This window comes from Scomber japonicus, chromosome 10 (assembly GCF_027409825.1).
Source record: "Scomber japonicus isolate fScoJap1 chromosome 10, fScoJap1.pri, whole genome shotgun sequence".
Classification (NCBI taxonomy): Eukaryota; Metazoa; Chordata; class Actinopteri; order Scombriformes; family Scombridae; genus Scomber; species Scomber japonicus.
In genome coordinates, this window is record NC_070587.1 from 32,577,692 (window position 1) to 32,602,667 (window position 24,976).

Sequence of the window (24,976 nt, forward strand, 5' to 3'; positions counted from 1 at the left end):
TATGTAGTTAAAGTATTACAGTAAAAGTACTGCAGTATTATGAGTGATGTAGTATACAGTATTACAGTAAAAGTACTGCAGTATTATGAGTGATGTAGTATGCAGTATTACAGTAAAAGTACTGCAGTATTATGAGTGATGTAGTATGCAGTATTACAGTTAAAGTACTGCAGTATTATGAGTGATGTAGTGAAAGTATAACATGGAGAATAAATCATTAATTCTATTGTATATATACTGATGTAGAAGAATTTAAGTCTTATATTTCTATTCCAGTAGATGGCAGTAGTGAAACATTTTTGATGCAAACACCCCCATTATAAAATCCAAAAAGAAGAAGAACAGCACTTTTTCAGCTTTTATTTTGTGGAGCCGAACAGGAAGTGAGAGTCAGTGGAGGATGAGGGAGCCAGGCGGTGCGGAGGTGGACTGTAGCCGGCTAGATCTCCTCCTCATATGGCAGCAGGGACGGTGAAATGTCGGAGTGTGTGGCTGCTGCTGCTGCCGCTGATGTGGCTCTGTGTCCGGCTGTCAGATACACAAACATCCCGGTAAGATCCTGGTTCTCCTCTGAGCTACCAGCTGACTCTGGCCTGCTTCAAGTCAGCTGTCTACAGAAGTGTGCTCAGTTTAGTTTCTCTTTCATAAGAGTGATTTTAAAGATAGTAGCGGCAGGATAATGTACGGTAGGTTATATAATAGGATAATCTATCTTAAAAGTTTACATTAAAGCTAATATAACACACTTGTACCGTTATATCCTTATTATAGATCAACGTTTACTGACCCTCCCCCCTTTGAACTCACATTCAAACCTTACTACTTCTCATAAAAGCTCGTATCTTATTATTTTTTCATTGTTAAGAACTGCTGCATGTGTTATTGCATCTGTTTTATGTGTAATTATCAGTGTATTAAGTCTGTGTTGCAGCTAAATTAATTATAATAACAGATAACGTATTTGTTTGGACAGTTAACTGATAAAAACTTGTAGTCACATGATGAAAACCTGTCAACCCAGTTCTGCTTTTTCTCCTTCAGAGACTTTGATAGTTTATGTGGCAATACTATGTTTGGCCACCAGGTGGTGATATTGTTACAGTCAGAGTTAGATTAAAGTCTTAAGTCTTAAAACGAACTGTCAAGAGCCTGAATTAACATAAGGCATGTTTATCTTGTTGTAATGATTCCTCCTGTTCATACTGACCATTAGAAGATCCTTTATAATGCACTTACAATGGAAACGTTGTTGAATTAACCCTTTCATGCATGAATTATGATACCCTCAGTCAGGAGTGTTTTTATTTCTTTTTAGGCATGAAAAAAAATTGAAAAAAATTGAGCTTCTTTTTTCCCCCCATCAAATTACATTACATTATAATAACATAAATCAATTGATTTACAACCAAAAATGATGAGATAAGATATTCCTTTATTAGTCCCACAATGGGGAAATTTGTACTATTACAGCAGCAAGTGGACAGTAAAAATAGAGTCATTTTTAAGAAAAGGAAATGCAAAAATGTTTCAGCTTCTCAAATGTGAATATTTTCTGCTTTCTTTTATCTTCTGTAATAATAATAATAGATACATTTGAGTGGTTTGGACAAAGGTCAGGACAAAGTAAAACATTTGAGGTGATCATCTTGGGCTTTCAGTATATTTATCAATATTTACTGGCATTTATTAGACCAAATGACTAATTGTTTGATTTAGAAAATCATCAACAGATTAATCAATAGTAAAACTAATCATTATCCTGCTCAGCCTGACTGTCATCCATCTACAACATGAGCTCCGTTAACACTCTGTAAACATGTTTTCTTTCTCCTTTTTTCAGACCCTCGATGGAAGATGACGTCTTGCTGCCGTACGCTCACGGCCACGGCCCCTCTCGCTCCCACCGTCAGGTCAGAGACTGTCAGTCCATCGCCCACGGCAACACCACCCACGAGACCTGGCTCTCCAGTAACCACGGCGGGCTGCCGGTGGCAGAGTCCTCGGTGTTTGTGTCCGACGTGGCGGGAAGGTCCACATGGGTTTACGGTCAGTGACAACGTCACAAAAATTGACGTTATTGATCGAGTGCAGCGACTTTGGACTGATCTGAGCGTCTTTGTTGAATCCTGGTTGTTTGATTGATGAACCTCCTGATTTATTGATTTGTCTGTTTCTATATTTACTTTCTAAACTTTGATCCTTTTATGTTTTTTTGTCTCCGTGTGGTTTAGTTTAAATTTAAAGGGTTAAAATGTGACAATAAACGTATGAATAACTTGCACACATTCTTTTTTTGTGGACCCAGCATCAAATTTCTGCTTTTAATCCATTTTGAGAGAATATATTAGAGGATTATGGTAAAAATGTCTAAGTGGTGTAACCATAAAAACTTTGTACCAACTAATTCAACTTCCTTAAAAAGTAAATAGTCAATAAAACACCATATCAACTAGTTTGGCATGATCTTACATTATAACTTTTATATTAAATAAAGCTAATGGAATACTATTGTTCTAAATATTACATTTCATCTGGAGAATCATGGAGACCAGGAAACATTTACAGTCATTATTAGTATAAGTCCACTTAAATACACTGTAGGTGATAAAATATGTAATATTTATCATTCTTTTGTGGTTACACTATTTGTCATTTTCAGGAGCATTCAGTCTTACTTTTGGTAAAAACAAATGGTGCAAATGTCATTTACAAATGATATAAAACCAACAACCTGATGCTGCTTTTAAAACTATTCTTAAAGATATCTTTGAATTGCTCATCTTGCCAACACTTATTTATCACTGACCCTTATACAAAAAGAAGCAGGCGTACTGTAATCTTTCTAACGTATCTCAGTTTAAGTAACCTGATAGGTCAAAGGTTGGATCGATTGAGTCTGAATCGGATCAAGTGGACTTGACTTATATTCAGATTTTGGTTTGTTTTGGTGGGTTTTTTTGACAAATCTCGTTGCCTCTGTCATCTTCAGGTCACATGACGGTGGTCCACGACCCGCTGAGGTCTCTGTCGGTGTTGGAGCCAGGCGGGCCGGGCGGCTGTGGGATGAAGAAGTTGGCGTCAGTGGAGGAAACAGCCGAGGCCGCCGGGTGTCTGTATGCCCAGAATGCCGGCTTCTTCAACACGTCATCTCACCAGTGTTTGGGCAACGTGGTGAGCAACGGCAGGCTGGTGCAGGACAGCGGCGGGGTGCAGAATGCCCAGTTTGGGATCAGGAAGGACGGGACCCTGGTGTTTGGGTAAGAGATCCAACCAGGAGCTCTGGAATAGTGTTTTAGGGTCAAATTAATAAGAAAAGTGGTAAAACTGTAACTGTCTCCATGACTAGTAAGTGAGAAAATTACCTTTTTTTTAACTTTATTGGCATTACCTTGAGGTAGGGCTTCATTCCACACATATTTAGGCTACATACAAATAAAATAACACTATATAGGATCAAAATACACACCATGGATCCATGCATCTAATAAAGAACGAAGGTCTTAACCAAGAGAGAATAATGTGTCCATCCCCTTTATAAATAGAGGTATTTTAGCTGTAGGAGGGCAGTCATATGTTCCATCAGATGCCATGTCTGATTTTTTTTTGTAACCATTGCGCTGTCGCAGGAGGGTTTCCAGTTAATAATTGCAATCATCAACAAAATATGCATTACATGGCACTGATCAATGGTAAACTGGGGTCCAAGGAAATATCAGTTCCTAAGATTTTCTCCATTTCTTCCTTGGTGTCTTTCCAGAATGTCTGTATTTTGGGGCAGTCCCAGAAAATATGAGTATGATTCCCAACCGTACCACAGTTCCTCCAACATTTGTTTGTGATATTGTTTTTAAAAACACAGGAGCCACTAGTGCGGTCTTAAAGAACCTCATCTTCACCTTCCAGTCAAATTCTTTCCATGTCTTGTTGAACATAAATCTTCCCATTTGTCATCATCTAATGGTGTTGAGCTCCGATTCCCACTCTCCTTTAATGTGTAAAGTGTTGTCTGATATGTCCATCATTAACGTTTTGTAAATGCCGGGAATCAGATTTACTTGATTGGAAAGTTTGTTGGAGAGTGAACACAAATTGAAAGGTCTTTACTTTTCTCCAAATGTGGCTGTTTTCTTAAACCCAGCGACTAATGATATATAAAAGGTAATTCTAGCATAATCTATAGGTTTTAAGAAATTTGGAGTTGGTGATTTAGAAAAGATTTAGGTTGATTATCATCATGAGCATTGGAAGGGAAGGCCAAGAAACTTCAATTAATTGGTAATTGTATCAGTGCAGCAATAAATGGAGGGGAAAAACCAAAAAACACACATGGCTCTCCAGTGCTGAAAGAAACAAACAGAAGATTACATTTACACAATAAACTGAATGACTCCTGTGTCGTAAAAGTAAGGTTAATGATGTTTCAATTACACTAAATGTACATAGCATGAGATGTAAGCTAAAGATACAACAGTCTATAAATTAGGCTTGAGTGGATCAAGTGATCTCAATCAGGACAATTAGGGTTGATAAAACACTCAATTATTGAGAAGGAAAGATGAGGCGAGGTAAGTGAGGAAACTAAGAGAAGTGGAATAAATAAAAGAAAATATCAAATCTGGTTTGTTGGGTTAGATGAGAAGAGATATGAATATGAAGCGAAAGCCAGCAGTTGGTTGGTTTCACACCAAGACCGGAAGCACGGGAGAAACCAAAACCCACCTATCAGCACCTCCGAAAGCTCACTAATTTACATGTTTAATCTTGTGTGTTGAATTCAGAGTATAAACACGTCACTTTGTGGCTTCACAGGAAGTTGTGTACTAGTATATTAATTGTCTGGGCGCAAACCACAACTTGTCAACACTGCCGAACACGAGCCGTTCATGTCCACACATGAAACTGAGAAAACTCTAAACAAAACTAGAGCCGAGTGTAGATTTGGAGTAGCAGCTGTTCACCTCCACCTATCTTTTCAATCCACAGCTGTAGACCAAAAGCCTCAAATTGGTTTTATTACCAAAAATTGATAAAAATGGACTGCACTTACGTAGCACTTTTCTAGTCTTGCGACCACTCAAAGTGCTTTTATTCTACAGTCACATTCACACCCATTCACACATAGTTAGAGCAGCCAACAGGAGCAATTTGGGGTTCAGTAACTTGCCCAAAGACACATCAACATGTGGACTGGAAAGGCCAGGGATCAAACCACCCGCTCTATCTCCTGAGCCACAGCTTATTAAGCTTATTAATTACTTATTCACACAGTTGGTTTTTTTTGGCTGCCCTTCCTTCATTTGGCAGCTGCAACTGTATCGCTTTTAGCCTGGATTATGTGTTTTAACTTATTCGTATTTATCTCATATTGTATTTTGCTCATTATTAGTTAAATATGTTGCTCAGCTGTCCGTAGACTTGTCCTTGTCCATGTTTGCGACTGGTCATATGCTGCCTTCATCGTGCCTTCTATGTGAACGAGCTCATGGCTCGACTGGAGGAAACCTGGGTTGACTGACAGTCGATAACCGCTGTCATGTGACCACTTAGTGAATCCTCGATTGGATAACGATATTTATGACGATATGTAGAAAAAAACACTGAACAACCTTTTATCTGTGATTGCAGCAGCTGTTATTGATCACAGGCTACCTAATGCGAAATGTGAATCTATTGCCACAAGGTGTCAGCAGCAGTATTATTGTGCTTTGTTTCTCAGTTGCTCAGAAATCTATTAACACAAAAACCAAGATACTTTCAACTTCCCAATAAACAAAACTATTTCACATCAGTGGTGTTGAAAGTTCATAAACAAAACAAAAAAGTCTTTGAGTTTATGTCTTAGTCAAAAAATAACATAAAACAATCCTGGAGTAACTTTTTCAGTTAATCAGCAAACATGAAACAGTCATGTTTGAACCCTCATTAGCATGTGAAGTCAGCCGTATCTCCTGTTTTGGAGAGGAGAGAAACCATAGATTACTCATTAGGCAGCGTTACCATGGTAACACGTCAGTCAGCAGTGATGAGCTGTTACTGCTGTGGTTTGTTTTACGGAAAAAAAAACAAATTAAACAGAAGAGTTCAGAGGTGGGTGGTGATTCATTGTGTTGATCAGAAGTATTTGCTGTGATGTTTCAGTATTTACAGTCCAAACTGACCTGCAGCACATCATGAAGCGCAGTGTGTAAAAATGCAGCGCTGCAGCAGTGACACCCGCTAACTTTGTTGTTTTTTTACATTATAATAGAGAACAAAGCTCCAGCATCTTTGTAATAATAAATATAAAATAATAAAGACCAAATAAATCACCTCTGTCATCCTGCTCTATTATACAGCACGTCAGTCCATGGTGAGAGAGGAGCAAAGCTGCTTTATAATAAACAAATAAGGATTTTGATTCACAGTCACTGTTTTTATCGCTCTGAAAGTGATTCCAATGTGGACTCCATCCACTTAAATTACAACATTTAAAACTATACATGCGTAGTTATCGTTCTCAGTGTGGACGGCCCTTAATAATAGTAGTTGAGTGGTAATAACTTAGTCGCAGTCCGGTTAACGTTCGTTGCTTGGTTTGCTTTTGCTGCTTTTGTTTGGTATGCATCTTTAGTTACTCGTAGATATTATTAGTAGGACCTGATAAATGCAAATACTAAGCATTGTCTTTGAACAGGAAGTAGTTTTTGAAATAAATAATGCCCTCATATAGGGACAATGGGTTTATTTTACTGTATAACACAATCAATTCATCAGCTTATAAAACTATTTATTTCCTTTTTTTCCTTATTATTTACACCTTCACTTTACATGAATTAACAGTGTCGTATTGTTGCTAAAATTAATCCAACAAACCGATAACATAAAACTACAAATGTTATTAAGCATAAATAAATAAGTTGTAACCATAAAAGTTTTGTACCTGGTCCACTTCGGCTGATTTGTTTACACTGTAATGTGCGTATGTTACCACTAGGGGGCAAAAGAGGCATTTATGAACGAGGACAACAGGTCAAAGTTCAGCAGAATCTGAATCCAGCAAAACCCAAAATGTAATGTCTACATATGAGGATGCAGGAGGTTAAGTGACAGCAGCTTTATTAAAGGGAGGTAACTTTATGTATTTATGTTTGTCTTTGCCAGCTCGATACAGCGCGGCTAGAGAACGTACATTCATTGCGCCGCTACATTATTGATATCGTGAATGACACTTTTTTATCACGTAAAAATGTATACCGTATATACCCATATTATCATGGGCGGTATGATATGGCACAGTCCTTAGCCTGAATATATTGAACTTGCTTCGTAGTCCAGGCCTCAGTTCTCCTCGGTACACCTGCACACAGTGTTTCAGGTACTCAGCAGGTCGGTTGTTCCTCCAAGTTTCTCACAGTTCTTCTTCTCATGTGGATTTCGGTGCCTCAGTTGCTTCTGTCTCTTCATGTTAAACCCAGACTGACTCCAGCATGTTGACATGAGAACCATCTGCTGCAGGACTCCTTGTTCATCTTGTTGATGAAGATAGTTTTTGTGACTCTGGCTGCATGTTTGTCAGTTGTCATGCTGCAGAATACATTTTAGAGTATTCAACACACATTTTAAAGTTTGTAGGCTATGGGTATGAATGTGTATGTGGTCATGGGTAGGGCTTGGCAGTTAATCGAAAAATGATCGAAACCGACATTTAGAAACTCTAATTGACTTAATCTTGCTCATGTCAATTAATGGTGGTGTTCACTGTTGCCATGACAGCAAAGGTTGCATATCTTTAAGGAATTTGAAAACTTGTCTCCAGTGATGATTTTAACCCAAACCATGATCTTTACATAGTTCTAATCAAGTAAACTAGACATTAACCACAGCGTCACACCTAAAACATCTTTATTTTCACTCCCTAAAGATCCTCATGTGTGAGGGCAGCAGTGGAAAATACTAAACTAAAGAAACTGTGAAAATACATCATTGTTCATGAAGGGTGGAGATAATCCTTTATTAATCATAATCGAGGTTAAACGTTCAATTAATCATGATTTAGTTTATTGCCATAATTGCCCAGATCTAGTCATGGGCATGGGTGTATTTGGGCTGGTGTGTGTAGGTGTGTTAGTGTTATGTTTCATAGTATACTTGCAATGACAATAAAGATCAGTCGCCTCCCTGATGGTGCTGCGTTATAGAGAAGAATCTAAACATCTAAAGTCCCTCAAACATTTGCACAGTATTGTATATTAAGCACAAAAAGTTTCTGAAAACACATCAGAACTAGCCACAGACGCTCTCTGGGTACAACAGCTTTTGTTTTGATAAGGCACGGGTCGCCATTCTTAGAATACTTTCAGTCTCTGCTTGTCTGCACCTAACCTCACGTTTCATACCACGCATTTACATTTATTTCAGCCTTCTCTCTTCTTTGTCTCAAGTAAAAACCACATTTGCCTTCCTTCCTGTTTGATCATATTAGCAGTTATAACTTCTGTTTATCTGAGACGATCCGAACAACTCGAAAACAACCCACAGATATTGAGTCAGTGTTGACTCAATAGCTCCAGTAGCTCTGGTCCAGTTGTGATAACATCACATTTTCTGTCAGAGAAATATCAACACATGAAGCTTCTTTTAAATACTTCTTACATCTCATTAAATAGTAGAGTCAAGTAGATGATTCTCAAGAAATTTCCTGGAGAACTGGATATTTATAAATCCACCGTGGGGTCAACACTTCACCACCGAACAAACAAAACACACACACACACACACACACATTATCTATAAACCCTGAGGAGTCATTTTAACTTGTTTGTTTGATACCTGAGGTCAGTAATCCCAGGAATTTCCACATGATGCAACTCTGTGTGGGTGTAGAGGGTCAAACATCCAGAGAGAGTGAAGCTCTAATAAAAATAAACCTCAATATATCTCACACACAACGAACCACAAACCTCCTTCTACCAACAATTGCTCAATCGCCCAAAAATGTCAACTCTGGGTCGCAGTGTGATGCAACAGTTGAGCCGTGTTTTTACACCTCCTGGTTTAACAACAGTTTCTTATGCGGCACAGATCGGGGGCACAAACAGGACCACCGCTATTATTCCATGCAACAGTCGGGATTTATTTGTGTACGAACATTTCGGAGACAGTGAAGATCGTGATGCAGATGATGAGTTGAAGGCAGATTACTGAATGATTCCTCTCACAGGAGCGTCTTGGTCTGAGTCCGGCAGCGTACCTTTGTTGAAAGTCCTGCCCTTGTTTCCTGTCGGTCTCTTCACCATTAACTTTCCAATAAAGGCAAAAATGCCCCCCGCCCAAATAAAATATATATATATATATCAAAAAAGCCTTATTGAGAAATCTATATTGCCAAAGCAGGACAGACGATTATTAACACTGACAGATAATAAACACATACAATTTGCAAATATCAACAAACATATCAATGTAGAAATAGGCTTTTTGTTTATATATATCTATGTATTCTTCTCACACATTGAATTTCACTTCATATCAAACAGTAATTAATTGTAGATCTGTGTTATCTTCAAAATTCAAACCAGCAGTGTGTGCTTGTGCCAGTGAACCATTACCTTTCCATAAGAACATTTCAGTTTTAACCCTCCTGTTGTCCTTCAGCCAAGGAAGGAAGGTAGGTTGGGAGGAAAGAAGGAAAGGAAGGAAGGTCAGAGAAAAGAAGGAAGGAAGGTAGCAGGGAGGGAGGAAAGGAAGGAAGGAAGAAGGAAGGAAGGATGGAAGAAGGGAGGAAAGAAGGAAGGAAGGAAGGATGGAAGAAGGGAGGAAGGAAAGGAAGGAAGGACAGAGAAAAGAAGGAAGGAAGGTAACTCAACATGTCAGGGCTCTGTCTCACCAGAGCAGCTGAGGAGCAGTTTAAAAAGGGGTTTGCACTGGCTGGTAATTTAAGACGAGGTTATATAAGGCGAGGTGATTCCTCTCCCTGAGTTGAGGTATCATATCATAAGCAGGGAGATTTCTGCAGTCAGAGTTATGTAACTACATGTGTGGCATTGAGCCAACTGCTATCAAATCAGTTAGAGAATCTGCAGTGAGGGTGAAGTTATCAGATTCAAAGCAGCACAGATAATAAAGGTCAGGTCAGTTCGTACCTGATTATCTGTCTCCCGTCTGTTCTCACAGGTATCTGTCTCAAGAAGATGTTTTGGACCAGTCCAACCCGTTCGTTCAGCTCGTCAGTGGAGTGATGTGGCTGCTGAGAAACGGTGAGGTTTACATCAACCGCAGTCTGGAGGCCGAGTGTGACAAGACTCAGGAGACAGGTACGCACCTCTAGGCATGGGCTGGTATGAGATTCTGGCGGTATGATAACCATAAGAAAAAATATCACGGTTTCACGGTATGGTGGTATTGTGATTACAGCTCTAAAATGTTCCTAAAAGAAAGAAAAATAAAGACAGACATGTTCATTTAACCTGAATATACACTGTAATGAGAGTGTGAGGGGTCGTGATACTCTACGCTGCAGCTGCACCACCTGAGGGATTTCTGACCTGCACTTCCTGTCTGTCTTTGACCAGACTATAAAGCTCATACCTTAGGAACACTATGACAGAAAATTTGCCGGTTTCGGTTATCGTGGCTTTTTCAAATTGCGGTGAACACGGTTATCATCCCATGCCTACGCACCTCCTCGTATCATTACTGTGCACCTGGACAGAAAGCACAAACATCATCTACTGTGTGTGTGTGTGTGTGTGTGTGTGTGTGTGTGTGTGTGTGTGTGTGTGTGTGTGTGTGTGTGTGTGTGTGTGTGTGTGTGTGTGTGTGTGTGTGTGTGTGTGTGTGTGTGTGTGTGTGTGTGTGTGTTCTACGGTGGCCCCCTAAGAACAAAATAAATACAAGGGTGAAGCATAAACATTAAAGGATAACACTGGAAATGATGTATATTTATTCTACTGTCCAGAAATCTCATGTTTGGAGCCAAACCAGCAATAAACTGATATACTTAGAAGTCGGGCTGGGCAATATGACCAAAATCTCATATTCAGATATCAGTCATTTTATATTCCAGTAATGATATCTATCCCAATATTAGGCTTTACGTCAATCTGATCGGCTATATTGGATCAACCGATATTTAGCATTTAATGCAATTAGTGAGATGGGCTGTAATGTATTAATTCGCCGATCCGATCAATGTCGTCATGTTGAAACTTTTTGCAGATGCTCCCGTTGCATAGATTGCAGATGGCTTGTGTTTTATCTGTCTCATTTACTCTGAAGAAGTTCCACACCACCGACATGTTTGTTTGAATCTGTGTCACGGTGTGACGGACAATAAAGTTTTTTGAATCTTGAATCATGAGCTGTCAGATTCAAACAAACATGTAGTGTTGTGGGCAGACAGATAAAACACAAGCTATTTAACAACCTGAGCAACACTAAAGAACCTCGTGGGGAAGCATCTGCAAAATGTTTCAACAGCACAAATGTACCTGGATAGGAACACGAGGAGGAGCTGAGTTTAAGAAACGGAGCGTGGACAAAGACGTGATCGGATCGGTGATCGGTTTATTTAAACTCACTGATCGGTGATCTGCCCCTCCTGATTGTGTAAAGCCTACCCAATATAGAACATTTTAATTGCCCCTCTAGCACCATGTAATCAGCACACTAAGGATGGACAAACGCCAAATAATGAAAAATTCAAAAATACCACTGTTAAGTGTGTGATATGCAAGTATTTCAGCTAGTAACCTGCCACTGCTCATGCACTGAAACACAGTCCTGTTTACAGAGATTCACTCGCTTGTTGTGTTTCTGGACTTTGTACTATGTTATAAAATTCTCACAAAACTTCAGAACAAAATCTCACATAACAACATACATTACAACATGTTTTATTGAGGATATAAGTTGGAAAAATAAGCTTGTTACACCATAAAAAGCCATGGCCATGTTAGACTGTCTGATAGTGTAACCAACCTAATGAGTCTCTATTTGGTAAGCTGTGTGTGTTTAGATGAAGAAATATCGTGTTAACATGTTTATGTCATAATAAAACAGAAACATATTGTGAAGAGTCACAATGACTGTTATTACAGTAACAACATTATGAGCAGCTGATGTTGGTGCTTTGACAGAGGACCTAGTTAATAATAATAATAATAATAATAATAATAATAATAATAATAATAAATGTATATAGTATAGCATCTTTCACAAAGTGCTTCACAGAATACAAAAAGACCATAACAACAAAAACAAAGACAATAGAAACATACAATCAGTGAGGCCGTAGCAAAAAAAAAAGGCAATAAAAACTAAATTAAAACATAAAAGACCATAAAATTATAAAGTAGCACAGGCAAACAGCAGAGAAACCAGTTTAACCAGGAAACAAGCATTAAAAACAGTTTAAGGTGAGAAAAAGGCCAGTTAGCAGAGACAAGTAAAGAGGGCATGACACAAAAGTAGTGAAAATAAAGCTCAATATTTGACTTCATTCATGATTTCAGATCTGTCAGTCCTTCCCTCTGAATGTTACGTTATAAAACTGGTCACATATTATATCATATTATATTATATCATATTATATTATATTATATTATATTATATTATATTATATATGTATACTGTAGCTTTAAGGTGATCAGAAACTGCAGATGTCAAAGTAAACAACACAACATATCTACTTCCTCTTCCTTGTAGCTGAAGCACGTTAAGTTCAACAGCAGGTTAGTTTACAGGCGTCGGTTGCCATGGTAACATACACACACAGACTTTCAATGACTCCAGTGTCCTGATCAGGGCCAATTAAACCATCAACAGAGGGAAGTAACATGCTCACCTGACCAGTTCACCTGACTGGGAGTTGAGCAGTAATTAAATGTGACTGTGTGTGTTTACATTACTACTGCGGAGCGTTCCCTGACATGACTTCCATCCATCGCTCCACCAAAACACAACACAACACGACACTGCACTGTACTGTTTGATTAACAGGAACACATCGAAACTAGACGCACCAACCAAAGTTCACACCAGAGCTCCTAACTGTTGTTTACAGAGCTGAGACATGAAAACACACTTTATAAAAGATACCATGATGATGAGTTTTTATGCTTGATGTAAAGTAAAGACAGGGATGTTTATTCATTTATTCAACCCATAAAAACAATAAATGAATACATTAATGTCCTCAAATCTTCAGTTTAAACTCTGTAGAAACATCAACCCTCCGTAGATAGTCAATTATGCCTGAATAAAAAAAGTAGTAATAGTAGTCAACTTAAATTTAAAAAGTCTGTATCTAAAGGTTAACACCCTCACATACAACTACAAACTATACATAGTATTAACCCTCCTATTGTCCTCAGGTCAAGGGAGGGAGGGAGGAAGGAAGGAAGGAAGGGAGGAAAGGAAGGAAGGAAGGAAGGAAAGGGGGGAAAGGAGGGAGGAAAGGAAAGAAGGAAGGAAGGAATGAAGGAAAGGATGAAGGAAGGAAAGGAAAGGAAGGAAGGAAAGGAGGGAGGAAGGAAGGAAGGAATGGAGGGAGGAAGGAAGGAAGGAAGGAAGGAATGAAGGAAGGATGGAGAGAGGAAGGAAGGAAGGGAAAGAAGAAAGAAGGACAGAGGAAAGAAGGAAGGTAGGAAAGAAGGACAGAGGAAAGAAAGAGAGAAGGAGAGACTGAGGAAGGAGGGAAAGAAGGGAAGAAGGAGGGAAGAAAGGAGGGTGGAGGAAGTACAGACGAAAGGATCGAGAGGAAAGAATACGGGGTCAATTTGACCCGGGAGGACGACACGAGGGTTATCTATATATTGCACAGTACATATCTTAGATCATATATTTTAGTTTTAAATGAGAGTAAGAACTCATTCTGTATTTGAAGGTGGGAAAAAAGCACAAAAATGATTAATTTCTGTTTTTAGGCTTCTTAGGTTGTACTTTAATTTAATTTATTATTAAACTCATAAAAACAACAAATTAATAAATTCATAGTTGTACATTTACTAACCCTAACCCTAACATTTTCTGTAAAACTAGAAACATAGGAGTCTTTTAAAGGGAACGTATTCTGCTCTTTTCTCATATTTAAACACGTTGAAAGGTCTAAAACTTGAAGTGAATGTGTGTATAAATGAATAAACCTGCTCTGAACATTTAGTTTGCATTGTTGCTTCAACTTCCTCCTCAAACTCACATCAGGGTGCGTGCCAGCAAACTGCCGTCTGCTCTGTACTCTCTGTTGCTAAGGTGGTTGCTAAGGTGTTTCCATGTGTTGTTCACTATGGCCATTAGCATAATTCAGATCTAATTTTGGTTCCAACATGTCAGTGTAAGGTTTGGCAAGATGAGCAATTTAAAAATGTCTTAAAATAGTTTTAAAAGCAGCATCAGACTGAATGCTCCTGAAAATGTCAAATGGTGTAACCACAGTAGAATGATAAATATTAAATATTTTATCACCTACAGTGTATTTAAGTGGACTTATACTGATACTGATCCTTCCTTCCTTCCTTGTTTCCTTCTTTACCTCCTTCCTTCCTTCCTTCCTTCATTCTTTCTGTCCTTCTTCCCTTCCTTCCTTCCTTCATTCCTTCTGTCCTTCTGTCCTTCTTCTCTTTCCTCCCTCCTTCCTTCATTCTTTCCATTCCTTCCTTCCTTCCTTCCTTCCTTCCTTCTTTTCTTTCCTTCCTTCCTTCCTTCTTTCCTTTCCTTTCCTTTCCTTTCCTTCATTCCGTCCTTCCTTCTGTCCTTCCTTTCTCCCTTCCTCCCGTCCTTCCTTCCTTTCCTCCCTACCTCCTTCCTTCCTTCCTTCCATCCCTTCCTTATTTGGTACAAAGTTTTTATGGTTACACCACTTAGACATTTTTACCATAATCCTCTAATATATTCTCTCTAAATGGATTAAAAGCAGAAATTTGATGCTGGGTCCACAAAAAAAGAATGTGTGAAGTTATTCATACGTTTATTTCACATTTTAACTTTTAAATTTAAACTAAACCACATGGACACAAAACCATCATACTAAACATTTCTCTGTTCTTCTTCGACAGGGAAACTGAACTATTTTGCTGACGTGGTTTCGGCCAGGACGGCGGTGGGTCACGACGCCGAGGGGAAAGTGATCCTGTTCCAGATTGATGGACAAACGGGGATAAGAGGGTAAGAAAAGGAGCAAACTGAAGGAGAAAAGACGTTTTTGAGGGTTTTACTGAAAGTCAGCTGTTAGTCTGCAGATGTGGTGCTAGGCTTTTCCCTCCATCCAGTCAGCTAGAAGGACATTTGCAAACATTTGGGGCAGAAAACATGCTATCTACTAAGATCAGTGCTGGGTAGATGGGTGCAGTTCATTATAAAGGCAGATGAAGCCTCTTGTTAGAGAGAGAGAGAAAATAGTACAAATAAATTACCCTCAGTGTCTCTTCCTTTAGTCTTATTACCCCCTTCTCTTTCTATAGAAGGGTGTAACTCATCGTTTCAGTTCCCAGAAAAAGGCTGACAATAGGCCGATTTCTCTGAAGCATGCAACCAATTGTTTTCAGGAAGTAGGCATCACCTTTTTATATATGTGTATGTATATATATATATATATATATATATATATATATATAAGCCTTCAGACTGATGGCAAATATACTGAGCGAACAATTACACATCAATGTTACCCAAAAAGTTCCTTCCTGCCTTCTTCCTCCCTTCCATCCTTCCTTTCTCCCTCCTTTCCTTCCTTCTTCCTCCCTCCTTTCCTTCCTTCCTCCCTCCTTTCCTCCCTTCCTCCCTTCCTCCCTCCTTTCCATCCTTCCTTCCTTCCTTCCTTCCTTCCTAATGGTCTGGCCCACTTGAACCAACATGAGTTTGACACTTCTGTAATAAAGGAAACAGAAACGGGTGAAAAAGAGAAACACACACCTACTCCACCCCAAACATTAACCTCTGTTACCATTTGTTAACATTTAGTACCCTTTATTACCCCTCTTTGTTACCCTTTGTTACCCTTTATTACCATTTATTACCCCTCTTTGTTACCCTTTATTACCCTTTATTACCCCCCTTTGTGTAACCACCTCTAGGCTCATCTTAACGGACTCACACATTGATTCTGTAATTGAAATCTTTCACCCTGTCCAATCCCCAGCAGACTGCCTTGTTTTTCCTTTAATATAATCAATAACATGGAGAACTCTTCATATATTAACATGGGGTTGCCCTTAGCAACAAGAGTATACTTATTTTATACTAAAACTGAGGCAGTATACTTGAAGTTTACTTTTTATATACCATATTTAATATGCTTAAGAATAGTATAGTGAAGTATACTTGGTCTGAGACTAAGTACATTAATACTAAGACTTACACTTATACTTCAAATTGACCCTGTCTGTTTTGACTGTTCCTTCCTTCCTTCCTTCCTTCCTTCCTTCCTTCCTTCCTTCCTTCCTTCCTTCCTTCCTTCCTTCCTTCCTCCTCGATTTTACTTGCTGGTACATTACTGAAAGTCAGTTGTTAGTCTGCAGATGTGGTGCTGGGCTTGTCCTACCATCCAGTCAGCTAGAAGGACATTTGCAAACATTTGGGGCAGAAAACATGCTATGTACTAACATCAGTGATGAGTAGATGGCATTGATGCCTCTTGTTAAAAGAATCTTATTTCCTTGAGTACTTTCCCCCTTCTCTTTCTGTAGACTAAGGGTGTAACTCATTGTTTCAGTTCCCAGTAAAAGACTCACAATAGGGTGATTTCTCTGAAGCGAGCATTTGATGACACCCTTTTATTTTTTTTACATGCAACCAATTGTTTTCAGGAAGTATACACTTACACTCAAGCATACTTAATAAAATGAACTTCATGTATACTACTTTTTGCTAAGGGTGCCTTTGTGTCTTATAAACCCATTTTGATCCTCATTTATTAAGAGTAGCTTCACCTTTTCCATCCTCTCAGTCTGAATTAATGCAGACTGTGTAAAAATCTGTATTCAAGACATTTATTGGTCTGTTTACAGAAATAAAAGCCTCTCTCTCCATCATGGTGTGATTGGAACAGGTTTTAAGTAAAGGGAGCAATGATTCCCTCTTTGACCTTTCTGGTGTAAATCTATCAGAACTTCATCATTGTGCTTTTTGTAATATATTTCAATTGCTTTCATGGATTCCTAGTTTGGTTGTTATTGTGTTTATTTAGGCTTATTTATAAATGAAACTTTCTGTTGTTGCTTGTGGAGCCTTCAGGTTGATAGTTTTTCCTCTTTTTTGGATCTGCTTTATAATAACTGTCTTCTCAATGTCCTCACTGGATTTCATCTATTTCCTGTTTAATAGATCAGCATGTGCAGCAGTGCAGATGGATCTTTTATTAGAAGCTGTGAAGCCATTCAAAGTAGTTTTTTCTTAGTTTTTAATTTCAGCTAGAAAAATTGACAAAATGGAAAAATGGAAGCAATATTAATCTTTAGCAGCGAGTAAGACAGATGAGAGGATTGATTTCTCTCTGGGGAAGAAAGAAAAGAGCCGAAGCACAGCTGCTGCGGACGAGAAACAACGTATGATAATTTATTCCATTAACACGAAGTGAGTCACGAAGCTCTGAGTCAATACAACGAGCCTCAACCAGGAAATACATATACACAGTTTGATTTGTGCATGCCTGAGTAACCGCTGGGAGAAACACGAATAACAGGCTCAGTGCTGTTTGAACTCTACTAAAGATAAATCTCTAAAGTACATTAACCCTCCTGTTGTCCTCGAGTCAAGGAAGGAAGGAAGGAAGGAAAGATGGATAGAAAGGAGGAAGGAAGGATGGAAGGGAGGAAGGAAAGGAGGAAGGAAGGTTGGAAGGGAGGAAGAAAGAAAGGAGGAAGGAAGGATGGAAAGAAAGATGGAAGGAAAGGAAGAAGGGAGGAAGGAAAGGAGGGAGGAAAGATGAAAGGAAGGAAAGGAGGGAGGAAAGATGGAAGGATGGAAAGAAAGGAGGAAGGAAGGATGGAAGGAAGGAAGGAAGAAAGAAAGAAAGGAGGAAGGATGGAAGGAAAGGAGGAAGGGAGGAAGGAAAGGAGGGAGGAAGAAGGAAGGAAAGGAGGAGGAAGGAAGGAAAGGAGGGAGGAAGGAAGGAAGGAAGAGGGAAGAAGAAGGAAGGAAGGGAGGAAGAAGGAAGGAAGGGAGGGAGGAAAGAAGGATGAAAGGAAGGAAAGAAGGAGGGAGGGAGGAATGAAGGAAGGAAGGAAAGAAGGAGGGAGGAAGAAGGAAGGAAAGGAGGAGGAGGAAGGGAGAGAAGGAGGGAGGGAGGGAGGAAAGAAGGAAGGAAGGAGGGAGGATGGAAGGAAAGAAGGGTGGAAGGAAGGGGGAGGGAGGGAGGGAGGAAAGAAGGATGGAAGGAAGGGGGAGGGGGGAGGAAAGAAGGAAGGAAGGAGGGAGGGAGGGAGGCAAGAAGGAAGGAAGGAAGGAGGGAGGAAGGAAGGAAAGAAGGTAGGAAGGAGGAAGGGAAGGAAAGAAGGAGGGAGGGAGGAAGGAAGAAAGGAAGGAAGGAGGAAAGGGGGATGGAGGAAAGAAAGAAGGAAGGGAGGAAGGAAGGAAGGAAGGACAGGAGGAAGGAAAGAAGGAACAGTCATATACAGGGTTTGATGCATGGCTGAGTAACCGCTGGGATCAAACATGAATAACAGGCTCAGTGCTGTTTGAGTTCTAGTTTGTTTGACTTGTGAAAAGATCAGCTGTTAAACTTCACTGTTACTGTTACTGTGAACATGTGTTTTTATTCAAAACCTCAAACACACAAAACCATGAGCTGATGTTTGAATGTTTGAGACACAGACTCACACACAGACTCACACACAGACTCACACACAGACACACACAGACTCACACACAGACTCACACACAGACTCACACAGACTCACACACAGACTCACACAGACTCACACACAGACACACACAGACTCACACACAGACTCACACACAGACTCACACAGACTCACACACAGACTCACACAGACTCACACACAGACTCACACACAGACTCTCACACAGACTCACACACAGACACACAGACTCACACACAGACTCACACAGACACACACAGACTCACACACAGACTCACACACAGACTCACACAGAGTCACACACAGACACACACAGACTCACACAGACTCTCACACAGACTCACACAGACTCACACAGACTCTCACACAGACTCACACAGACTCACACACAGACACACAGACACACACAGACTCACACACAGACTCACACACAGACTCACACACAGACTCACACAGACTCACACAGACTCACACACAGACTCACACACAGACTCTCACACAGACTCACACACAGACACACAGACTCACACACAGACTCACACAGACACACACAGACTCACACACAGACTCACACACAGACTCACACAGAGTCACACACAGACTCACACAGACTCACACACAGACACACACAGACACACACAGACTCACACAGACTCACACAGACTCACACAGACTCTCACACAGACTCACACAGACTCACACACAGACACACAGACACACACAGACTCACACACAGACTCACACAGACTCACACACAGACTCACACACAGACTCACACAGACTCACACACAGACTCACACAGACTCACACACAGACACACACAGACTCACACACAGACTCACACAGACTCACACACAGACTCACACACAGACTCACACACAGACTCACACACAGACACACACAGACACACACAGACTCTCACACAGACTCACACAGACTCACACAGACTCTCACACAGACTCACACAGACTCTCACACAGACTCACACAGACTCACACAGACTCACACACAGACTCACACACAGACTCACACACAGACACACACAGACACACACAGACTCTCACACAGACTCACACAGACTCTCACACAGACTCACACAGACAACAGACGGCAAATCAACACTAGTTTTAATGACCGTTTGTTTGAAGATGGAAATCATTTAGACGCCTTCTTTCACCACTTTGGTTCCTTCCTTCCTTCCTTCTTTCCTCTGTCCTTCCTTCTTCCCTTCCATCCTTTCCTTCCTTCTTTCCTCCCTTCTTCCTCCCTTACATCCTTTCCTTCCTTCTTTCCTCCCTTATTCCTCCCTTCCTTCCTTCATTCCTTCCTTCTTTCCTCTGTCCTCCCTTCCATCCTTTCCTTCCTTTTTTCCTCCCTTCTTCCGCCCTTTCATCCTTCCTTCCTTCATTCCTTCCTTTCCTTCCTTCTTTCCTCATGCCTAATATGACTTTCAACATATACATAATAACAATAAATAAATGAAAGTGTATGTGAGGGGGAAATTGGCCTCAACATCTGTGCTTAGATACAAACTGATATTTATAAAAACGTCAAAAAGCTAAAAAAAAAAAAAAAAAAAGCACAAATCAGCTCCCCTAAATCTTGATGAAAATTGACGACTACTTTACCATTTAACATATTAAAAAACAGCTTTTGAATAGCTGTCCAGTCTACTGTAGTAACAGGATTCAAATAAGCAGGTTCCTACTTTACACCAGGAAATATCTGATCTGTTGCATTATAGCAGCACAAGAAGAAACGAGAGAAATAGAAGGTAACAATAATAATAATAATAATAATAATAATAATAAAGATAATAAATGTACTATGTGTGTAATTTATACAGATGATAAAAATAGGTCAAGGATCAGGAACTAGTTGGTATTAATATATAATGAGTCATTATCCAAATAAATCCAGATATAGAAGGAATACTTTATTAAAGCAGGTCACAGTTAGTCTTGGTACACATTAAAGGAGACGTAAAGCAAACAGAAACTCAGAAACTCAAAGATCATCATCATATAACCATCTGAACTAACATTTATCCAACATGTGTGTGTGTTTGCTTCCTGATGGTTTATGATAAGGACTCCGTCGCCTCTACCAAGAAACCCAAAGTAATACCAAGTAAAACTAAAAACTAAAGTATAATGAAGATAAAGTCCTTATTTAAATAGTTAAATGTTGTAAATGTAAAAGACTTTATTAGATAAATAAAGAGGAGAAGTAAAAGCTGCTTAGAAAGAGAGAGCAGTAGAGCAGTAAAATAAAACAGATAAATAAGATGATTAACCTTCCTGACGTTAAACTGACCCGTCTGCTTCCACTGTTGCTTCCTTCCTTCCTTCCTTCTGTCCTTCCTCCCTCCCCCTTTCTTTCCGCCTTCTCTTTCCTCCCTTCGTTCTTTCCTTCCTCCAACCCCCTTTCTTCTTTCCTTCTGTCCTTCCTTCCTCCCTCCCTCCTTCTTTCCTGTCCTTCTTTCCTCCTTCTCTCCTTCCCTCCTCCCTCCCTTCCTTCTTTCCTTTCCTACCTTCTTTTCTTCCCTCCCTCCTTCCTTCCTTCCTTCCTTCCTTCTTCCCTCCCTTCCATCCTTCCTTCCTTCTTCCCTCCCATTTTAACCTCTGAAAAGGTTAATTTATGATGAACTAACCGTAATGTCAAGCTCAGGTCACCTCGACTCACTAAAGAGCCGTCAGCTGATCGATAGTATTGATCGGACTTTCCCTCCATCGTCAGAGCAGTGACCCTCAGACCCTCAGACCCTCAGACCTGACTCTGGAGATTTATGTGTTACTGCTAATGATCCGACTCTGTAAAGACACAACAGGCAGACATGTCTGTACACGTGTGTGTGTGTGTGTGTGTGTGTGTGTGTGTGTGTGTGTGTGTGTGTGTGTGTGTGTGTGTGTGTGTGTGTGTGTGTGTGTGTGTGTGTGTGTGTGTGTGTGTGTGTGTGTGTGTGTCTATCTCCAGTCAATATCAGAGCAGCAGCAGCTCGATAAAAAGCCTCAGCATGTCAGCTCAGAGCGAACAACAACCTCCCAACGTCTCTGTGTGTCATGTCACTATGATGTAATGTGTTTTTACTCTCAGAGGCTTTTAGATATCTACATGTTCCTCTTTGTCTCTGAGGAGTTCACTATCAATGTAGTGAATTATAGTCAGGATTAAATAACTGGACTGTAGGAGTAGATACAGTAAGGTGTGTATTTAAGTGATTTAAAGGGCATCTGCAGGTTTTTATTAAGTTTACTTATAAAAAGGCCTTAAAAGGTTTTTAAAGGGCTTAAATTTCACTTACAAAAGGTCTTAAATATTCTCTCTTTCCTGTCTCTGAGGATTTTCACAATAAATGTTGCTACTGCAGGATTAAATAACTGGACTGTAATAATGTAATAGTAATACTGTATAAATTGAAATATCACTTTACCCTTGATGCACATGCAAATGGCAGTAGATGTAGATGTTGTGTGTGTTGCAGGTTTTAAAAGGTGGTAAAAAGTCTTCAATTCCACTTAAAAGGGTCTTAAATATTAACTCTTTCCTGCCTTATACTGCAGCTAGGAGCTCCTAATGAGCAAGTCTAATTTTTATTGGTTAATCCATCCAGGTCACCTGACAGTCACATGATGCACAAATCCCATTCCATATTTACAGGTGTAGAGAAGATAATATGACCCATAATACTGTATACTATAAAACAAAAGCATGACCTGAGGGTTATGATAATAATAAATAGTTAAAATCATCATAAAAATAGCAGAAATAAAGTAAAGAGTAGCAACATCCTTTTAGGTGTTAGAAGTTCAAATATACTTAAACAATGTTAAACACTAGTTTCTGAGCATTTAAAGGAACTACAGCTCCCATAATCCTTTGCTAAAGCAAACATGAAAATAGTTCACTAATCAACTGGCCTGAGTTTCAAGTCTTCATAAGTTAATATGAGTTTAGATTTATGGGAAAGGGGTTCGACTGATTGTCCTATATTATCATTTTGGGAGTTATTCATTATCAAGACTTCCTGACACAGAGATTAGGAAGAGTCCAGAGCAGGTTTAAAGGATCTTTGCTCATTAGTGTTGTTAATAATTCACCTTTTCTGTGGCTTCACTTTGACTCTTTTATCTCTGCGCAGGATGAATCTTTGGGAGGTGGCTGAGTTCCTGAAGAAGAACGGAGTCATTAACGCCATTAATCTGGATGGAGGCGGGTCTTCCACCTTTGTGACTGATGGTTCGTTGGCCAGCTACCCGTCTGATCACTGGTGAGCCAATCAATCCCTCACCTCGCATACTATATACTTCTATACTACATACTACATCCTTCTATACTACATACTTCCATACTACATACGACATACTTCTAAACTACATACTACATACTTCTATACTACATACTTCTATACTACATAGTACATACTTCTATACTACATACTACATACTTCTATACTACATACTACATACTTCTATACTACATACTTTTATACTATATACTTCTATACTACATACTTCTATACTACATACTTCTATACTACATACTACATGCTTCTATACTACATACTTCTATACTACATACTACATACTTCTATACTACATACTTCTAAACTACATACTACATACTTCTAAACTACATACTACATACTTCTATACTACATACTTCTATACTACATACTACATACTACATACTTCTATACTACATACTTCTATACTACATACTTCTATACTACATACTTCTATACTACATACTACATACTTCTATACTATATACTACATACTTCTATACTACATACTACATACTTCTATACTACATACTTCTAAACTACATACTACATACTTCTATACTACATACTACATACTTCTATACTACATACTACATACTTCTATACTACATACTTCTATACTACATACTTTTAAACTACATACTACATACTTCTAAACTACATACTACTACATACTTCTATACTACATACTACATACTTCTATACTACATACTTCTATACTACATACCTAAATACTACATACTACATACTTCTATACTACATACTTGCATACTTCTATACTACATACTTAGCCGTAGCGAGTAACGCACTTCCTGTCATTTTCACAAAATAAAACACCCGTTACTTTTTATTATTAAGAAAACCATAACGATTGAATTGGTGCTTTTATTTTGAAAAGAGGAAGCTGTAGCTAACTTGAAGCCACCGAGGTGGTGATCTGTGACGTTTGTATTTTGGGGGTTTTTTTTTCGGAAGTTGCGTTGCATCTTGGGTAATGTGAGTGTGAGTAGTAGCGTTGCATCTTGGGTAATGTGAGTGTGAGTAGTAGCGTTGCATCTTGGGTAATGTGAGTGTGAGTAGTCAGCTTTGATGCATACTCTGCATTTCTGGAGAATCTAGTAAACCATCCAGGAACTTCTCACATACTCTAAATCACATACTACACAGTTAAACACACTACATACTTCAATAGACGTCAGAGTTAGTAGAGTAGTAGGAAAGTATGCGGTTTAGAACAGACCCTATGACTGATGTGTTTATCGTTCATGTTCATCTTCCTTCTCCTTCCTCAGCCAGCTGGACAACAGGTGGCGCTGCGCCCGTCGTATCTCCACCATCCTGTGCGTTCACCCGCGGCGTTGCCAGCCGGCGGACTGCAGCGGACACGGAGACTGTGTGGACGGACACTGTCGCTGTCAGGACGGTTGGCATGGAGACGCATGCGACGCTCTGTTGTGTCAGCAGCCAGCATGCGGCTCACACGGAGTCTGCACACCAAGTCAGTGATGAAAACATGGAAACTTTAATATTTATTACACTTCACAATAAGAGTCTACTTATAAAGGATGTATTAATGGTTGGAAATTAGTTATTAATTAGATCAGAGGAGTTAAACTCATCTTCATTCAAGGGCCACATACAGACCAATTTGATCTGATGTGGGCCGGATCATTAAAAAGATGGAAGGAAGGACAGATGGAAGGAATGAAGAAAGAGAGTAAGGACAGATTGAAGGAAGAGAATACAGGAAGAAAAGATGGAAGGAAGGACGGAAGGAAGGAAGGAAGGAAGAGGAGAGAAGACGTTAAGGAAAGGAGGAAGGAAGAAAGAAGTGAAAGACAGGTGGAAGGAAGAGAAGACTGGAAGAAAGGGTGGATGGAAGGAAGGGAGGAAAGAA

The 24,976-nt window shown here is 39.5% G+C and overlaps 1 protein-coding gene across 1 annotated transcript in view; it reads left to right on the forward strand.

Annotated features, from left to right (window-relative positions):
* Positions 1 to 404: 404 nt before the first annotated feature.
* The window catches only part of nagpa (N-acetylglucosamine-1-phosphodiester alpha-N-acetylglucosaminidase), a 30,797-nt gene continuing 6,225 nt past the window's right edge, over positions 405 to 24,976 (forward strand). Inside the window, exons 1-7 of the mRNA XM_053327477.1 lie at positions 405 to 551; positions 1,841 to 2,046; positions 2,990 to 3,257; positions 10,153 to 10,292; positions 15,033 to 15,141; positions 22,936 to 23,064; positions 24,372 to 24,577. Of these exons, the coding sequence (XP_053183452.1) occupies positions 457 to 551; positions 1,841 to 2,046; positions 2,990 to 3,257; positions 10,153 to 10,292; positions 15,033 to 15,141; positions 22,936 to 23,064; positions 24,372 to 24,577 (1,153 nt within the window). The 5' untranslated portion in view covers positions 405 to 456. The remainder of the gene's footprint in view (positions 552 to 1,840; positions 2,047 to 2,989; positions 3,258 to 10,152; positions 10,293 to 15,032; positions 15,142 to 22,935; positions 23,065 to 24,371; positions 24,578 to 24,976) is intronic.